Genomic DNA, 6,000 nt, shown 5'->3' on the forward strand with positions numbered 1-6,000 from the left:
AATCATGCTTTTTTTTTCTTACTTCTGGTATTGGCTGGCATGGATCTTATCTCCCTTTTTATGTTTTCCTTCTATTCAATGAGGGAGCACAGGTTTGGTGGAAAGAAAAAAAAAAGAAAGAGTTGCTCGTGTTCTGACTGTGTCATATCGCATGCTCGATTACGCGCCCGATCGTAGGCCAAGCCTGCTGAACTAACTAGAGAGGATTCTCTACAGCCGTGCCCTCAGCTGGGGTTAGGGCCGTTGTGATAGTATGGGTCTGACTGGTGCGATATATATACGGATGGATGGATGGATGGATGGACGGAGGGAGGAGGGGGGTCTGGGTTGTGGGTGTGGTGTAGTACAGTGTAGTACAGTGTAAATCAAACCCACATTGACGCATGTGCTGACAGTCTTTACTACTTGCTTGCTTAGTGATTTGCGGTGATGGCGATTGATCGGGAAGCGTAGTTTTGCTAGGACTTTGGCTTTGCTGGGTATAAAGTTTCTTCACCAAGGACGTGTTGAAGAATTCCGATTCCGCGTAGGATCATTAATATGTTGAAATTTATATTTTGGATTATTCTCCTATTATATTATACGTGAGGTGACAAGCAGCAGTAAGTATATGATGGATAGGATAGCCTACTCTGTCTAAGATTTAGTCACTTCAAACTGATTCTACCTTCCAACCTGACCCTGTGATCTTCTCATATGCCTCCCGGTATTTTGACGCCGTTTTCGCTTTCACATCTTCTGGAATTGCAACACCCTCTTGCCCTTTCAGGCCGTTCTTCGTCAACCAGTCCCGTAGATACTGTTTATCAAAGCTCGGCTGTGGCTTCCCCAGATTCGCTTCCCAAGTCTCCTTTGACCAGAATCGGCTACTATCAGGCGTCAAGATTTCATCCACTAGAACAACTTCATCCTGGTTCTGCGAGTTGACCCCAAATTCAAATTTAGTGTCTGCAAGAATGATCCCCACTTCCTCAGCTCTCTTTGCCGCGACCTCGTAGATCTCGAGGCTTCGATTCTCTATTTTTTTCGCATAATCCTCGCCAATCAAACGTCGTGCCTCCTCGGGACTGATGTTTTCGTCCTTTCCGCCAGCCTCTGCTTTCGTGCTCGGCGTCCATAGTGGAGTTTCGAGCTTCTGCCCCTCGACCAATCCAGCAGGTATATTTATGCCATTGATGGTGCCCGATTTCTTATACTCTGACCACGCAGATCCCGTGATATAGCCTCGAACGATTGATTCTAGTGGAAAGATGCGAAGTCGGTGCACGCGCATGCTCCTTGCGCGAAGAGATTGAGCCAGTGAAGGAGAAAGGGAGGCCTCAAGGGACGGAGGGAGAGAGTTGTCGATAAAGTGGGTTTGAAGTCCAGGGATCTTCTTCTTCAAGTATTCGAACCAATATACACTAGCAACATGGAGATCAGGAATTAGGAATGGACTAGGACGCTAATAACGGCAGAGACATACCTCATGGCCGTGAGGAGGCTTCCCTTTTGTGGAATGCCCTACAATATTGTTAATAGCCACCACTACCTATGTCTCGGCATTGAATGAAGGATTCGAAAAGGGATAAAGTCTTGAAACTTTCTCATACATTTTGCATAACCACATCATACGCAGATATTCGGTCGCTCGCGACAAACAGCAAAGTCTTCTCATCGATAGAAAACAAGTCTCGGACTTTCCCAGAAGCCAGCTTCGGTAGCTTTCCATCCAGGTCCACTTGAGTTAAGGCGGTGGAGGTCATGATTGTGGTTGAAGAATTGGGAGCAAGTGGAAAATTGTACCCTTTAAGCCGCAATTAATGACGCACAAGTGGGGCCTCATGTGGCTTGTATGTAAGAAAGTGGCGCAATGCCAAGCATGCTCGAAAAGAAAACACCTAACAGTATTTAAACTGGACGATATTAGTGAGAGTTCACAGGAAAGACTAGGGTGAATAATGCGAGGTGGAGCAGTTGGCGTGGGTGAGAGTTATGCCTTAGGATGTAGTGAGTAGAGAGAACGACTGACAAGAGCACAGACACGGGAAGGTGACTGAGAAAGCGGACAGACATGGCATTGCATATGAAGCCTACACATTGAGAATCTCCCCTATGCCTGGTAGATCACTAGAGACACCTATATCATCTAATCCCTTAAACCCTTCCTCAACCACCCATCTTTGGTGAAACTTGTTCAGAATTGTGCATGCGTTCCCAACAATTAGAAGACCAGGCGGCCGACTACCTTCTTCTTCAATCGCAGCGCACACATGCTCCAGCGTAGTCCTGATGACCCTCTGATCCGGGCAGCTGGCACGCTCGAGAACAGCGCATGGAGTGTTGAGTGGGTAGCCTTTGCCAACTTCAACAAGGCTTTCGACCAGGGAAGAAAGCCGATGAAGAGCCATTAAGAAAACAACGGTGCGTGACGAAACATATTCCGGCGGATCCGGAGCCGCTCCTTTTCGTCCCGTGCCGGTGCACACGAGTACTTGATCGGCAACGCTGCGGTGAGTTGGCGGAATGGCTGCGAAAAGTGGCGCACTCAGGGCACTGGTTATGCCAGGAAGAACAGTCGGCAAATACCCGTTAGAACGAAAGAAATCATACTCTTCTCCACCTCGGCCATAGATATAGGGGTCACCTTGCTTTAATCGCACTACAACCTTCCCAGCTTTGAGGCCCTCCAATCCCATCTGAAGAAGCTCCTCTTGGGCTTTGTCGGCGTTGCCTGGAAATTTCCTCGCAATATGTACAGTCACACGGCGTGGAACGAGGTCAAGCACCGGGCTAGGGACTAACTTGTCAGCGAGAATGAGATCCGCTGAAAGTATGGCCTTGTGCGTTGCTCGAGTCAAGAGGTCAGGATTCCCAGGTCCGGAGCCGGCAAGAATGATACGTCCCTTGTGTTGTGTTCCAGGCTCTCCGGTACTGCTAGCCTTGAAAGTCTTTGGGCTCGTGTAATTCCGAAGGAGGGTTTCCACATCCACATCTGAGATAGCAGCAAGACGGCGGAGCGGCCAATACTCGCAGATTTGTGCTAGCCAACGCATGCGCCTGTTCCGGGCCGCCTCAAAACTTTCCGCAGCGATCAGCTGGTTGAAGTTGGATGGTTGGCCAATATCTTCATCTTCAGCTTCTAGGTCTTGAGAAAGCTCAAGGGCATGATCCTCTTCCCATATACGCCTACGCATTGTCCCCAGTCTTTCGACGGCTTCGCCAAGGTGTAGAGGCAAGGAAGCCGCGATCTCCCGCCGTATTCGTGTGGAGAGTTTGCATCCTTTTCCGGACGTGGTAACACCAATTTGGAGAGGTCCGTCGGAATGGGTGGACAGGAGAGTGAACGAACAAAGATTGGGGGCATCGACGACGTTAACTGGTATTCTCAATCGCCGGCATAAGCTGGATATCTGAGTGGCTGCAATGCTATGAGAATACGACTAGAGGATCAGGAAGTGGATGCCTACTTTGAACCTGCTTTCTACCAGTTGTGACGAATACTGCATCCACGACGCCATCGACCTCTGAGCGACCAAGGCTCGTCAAATCGTCTTCTCTGAAGCTACGTCGGACCCATTGAATCTCCCCCTCATCAATCCGTTGCATGAGACCGTAATGGACGGTAGCGCTCTCTGGGGCGATCAAAATCGGGGTGGCGCCGACTTCGATGGATCGTGTGCAGCGAGCGCCGGCCAGCGGGTTTGAGCCAATGATCAAGTGCACGTGACCCGTACAGTTAACCGCCGTGAGCAGGGCGGGACCCATGCCGATGGTTCGCTGGATCAAGGAAGTCCTAGAGAAGGTAGAAGTCGGAACAGTTGAAAGCGCGTCAATAATATACCAAGCCCAGGAAACCCCGAGTCGTTTTTTCTCCCTTATCGATAAGCAGATTTTCCACTATTCCATTTTCAGCGGAAGCCGCGGAAATGCGCCGAGAAGCGATTCAACTCCGTCTTGGGGTTTAACACTTACGACAGAACATGACAGGGACTTAATTGAGAGTAGAAACTAGCACTTTCTTAACAACCTCTTTATTTCCAGAAAGCGATTTGACAGATCAAACCCACCCTAGTCATGTTCCGTGGTAAGTGATAACACACTGTACAGTATGTAATCACTTAGCGCGGGACATAATTAGGATAGAGTTAATTTGTTCAAACCCTGACTGGAACAAGATAGAGTGTCAAGATAATGAAATTCCTGTCCTGAATTACCCGAGTCGTGTCCCACGTTAGGTGACAAGACGCAGTAGTGGGAGATTAGAGAACATCATTGCCCACCTAGTTGACGAACTTATTCAACTCATCGCTTCCTGTGCCCTACTATTCATCGCGATCCATTACAATGTTGAGCGCTTTGCGACTGAGCGTCACGCTGTGTTCGAGAGCATTCAGTTTGGCCATGGCTGAAATTAGTGCTGGATCCTGGCTCTCAACTCGAATCTTCTCCTTGACCCGCACCTCTTGTCCCCGATACATAAATGTGCGGTCGGCTTCGTCGTGCACTGGAGGGCGTGTACCGCCCAAGGCCACGGCCAGCCGGTCTCTGATACTAAACCCTGAGTGAAATTCCTCGCCTGGAGTCTGGACTTCGAGGGTTCGGATTTCAAGGAGAAGGGCGGCATCGAAGACGAAAAGGTGGAAAGAAACAGTCGGAGGCAGAGGCGGATCGAAGGTCTAAGTGGCAGTGTCAGCATTGACCAGCGACGAAGGACCTAGCATGCATACCTTCTCGTCAATTGGGCTTTCCCACCATGGTAGCTGCACGTCCGAGTAGCCTTTCAGCGCTTGCCGTGCTTCTTGTATGTTATCGTGTAACAGGCGCAACTGACCAGCAACAAAGTTGCCGTTGGTTGCATCACCGGTCCAGGTCGTTACGTCGATGACATCCAAGCAAGCATTGAGCAGGGTTCTGACCGAGGTCAGCTGCTGAATGACAAGAGTGGGAGCTTGCGGCGACGAAGATATGGTGAGGTCGTAACTGGTGGACCCTCGAGGCGGCGGGAGGCTTGACAGGCGCAACTTGATACTCTAGGGTTGGTATGGTTAGCTTTGATAAGCGCCCAAGGGCATAGAACAAAAGGCGATACGTACACCTTTCACGACTCGTGTGCCAACGCGAGTGATGAGGCCCTTGAGGCTCTCAGATCGCACCGAGCTCAGAACCAGTGTGGATCCATTCTCAGAGGGCGCGAGGAGAGCAGCGCATTCTTCCAGGCCAGCCTTCAGTGCCTGCAGTGTTTCGCGCAGCTGGACGAGGAGCCACGCGAGCTCTCGAGCCTGTTGTTTGAAGTGAGTAGTTGACTCAACAGCAGGGTTGGGCGAAATTATACCTGTGAAGCAGCTTGCTCGCGGGCAAGCTGATCGGGCTCAATGGGTGGCCAAATAGCGGTGGACATTGCGAAGATGCTTGGGAATGAGAGGAAACACGAGAGCGTTGTCGTTTATGAAAGCATCAAGCCTCAGTACAGGCACTATGATAGTTGAGAAAATGGTCCGGGCGAGGTCTTGGCACTAGCATCAGCACCAGCGATAGGCCACACCATGAAGCATTCTCTCGCTTTCCTCCCCCAGTCGGGTCCCGGAGCTTGGTGATGATGCAACGTGCAGATCAAGCAGTGAGTGACCTCATGGCAGGCCAGCTAGTGCGAGAAGTTCCCCAGCACCAACAAAGCCTGTCCGATGATACGTCACCACGCCCTTGGCCATGCAAGACCTGGTTCTTAATCAACCGTAAAATGCGAGTAGAACTCCAGCTGGAAGCCTTACTTTTGAAACACTTCTGAACATCCACCCCGGTCTTCCGGTCCCTACCATCGGCACCTTTCTTCAAAGCATATCACTGTTGTTTGCCATGGCTGCTAGTATGTACAGTCGCCTACCAAAAGTGATTGGCCACTTTAGCGAGAGGCCTAGGCCACCCCACAATGCTTCGATTTCAATCAATTGTAACTTAATCAAATTACCACCTTTTTCAATGGTTACAAAAGCAAATAAAACCTCGCGCAAAGAGCTATCT

General features: G+C 50.1%; 3 protein-coding genes across 3 annotated transcripts; all 3 read right to left on the bottom strand.

The window, feature by feature from the left end:
- Positions 1 to 577: 577 nt before the first annotated feature.
- Positions 578 to 1,752, bottom strand: BDR25DRAFT_277080 (SAICAR synthetase). Its single transcript, XM_033687591.1, has 3 exons — positions 1,593 to 1,752; positions 1,466 to 1,503; positions 578 to 1,403 (listed from the first exon to the last, which is right to left on the bottom strand). Exons 1-3 carry the CDS (start codon positions 1,743 to 1,745, stop codon positions 653 to 655), a joined length of 942 nt encoding a protein of 313 aa, XP_033554137.1. The 5' UTR covers positions 1,746 to 1,752; the 3' UTR covers positions 578 to 652.
- Positions 1,753 to 2,072: 320 nt separating this feature from the next.
- On the bottom strand, positions 2,073 to 3,747 carry BDR25DRAFT_309556 (uroporphyrin-III C-methyltransferas-like protein; the record flags this gene model as incomplete). The annotated part of the gene is made up of 2 exons (XM_033691098.1): positions 2,073 to 3,400; positions 3,450 to 3,747. The coding sequence occupies 2 exons, from the start codon at positions 3,745 to 3,747 to the stop codon at positions 2,073 to 2,075; spliced, it is 1,626 nt and encodes a 541-aa protein (XP_033554138.1).
- Positions 3,748 to 4,304: 557 nt separating this feature from the next.
- On the bottom strand, positions 4,305 to 5,380 carry BDR25DRAFT_309557 (uncharacterized protein; the record flags this gene model as incomplete). The annotated part of the gene is made up of 4 exons (XM_033691099.1): positions 4,305 to 4,658; positions 4,710 to 5,012; positions 5,076 to 5,261; positions 5,315 to 5,380. The coding sequence occupies 4 exons, from the start codon at positions 5,378 to 5,380 to the stop codon at positions 4,305 to 4,307; spliced, it is 909 nt and encodes a 302-aa protein (XP_033554139.1).
- Positions 5,381 to 6,000: the final 620 nt, after the last annotated feature.

The sequence above is a fragment of the Lindgomyces ingoldianus genome (assembly GCF_010093535.1).
Source record: "Lindgomyces ingoldianus strain ATCC 200398 unplaced genomic scaffold BDR25scaffold_2, whole genome shotgun sequence".
NCBI lineage: Eukaryota > Fungi > Ascomycota > Dothideomycetes > Pleosporales > Lindgomycetaceae > Lindgomyces > Lindgomyces ingoldianus.

Coding starts and splice junctions, on each gene's coding strand:
- BDR25DRAFT_277080 (XM_033687591.1), bottom strand. CDS start 1,745: ATGACCTCCACCGCCTTAACTCAAGTGGACCTGGATGGAAAGCTACCG. Junction 1,504..1,592: donor ATGATGTGGTTATGCAAAAT/GTATGAGAAAGT, acceptor ACAATATTGTAG/GGCATTCCACAAAAGGGAAG. Junction 1,404..1,465: donor AGCCTCCTCACGGCCATGAG/GTATGTCTCTGC, acceptor CCATGTTGCTAG/TGTATATTGGTTCGAATACT.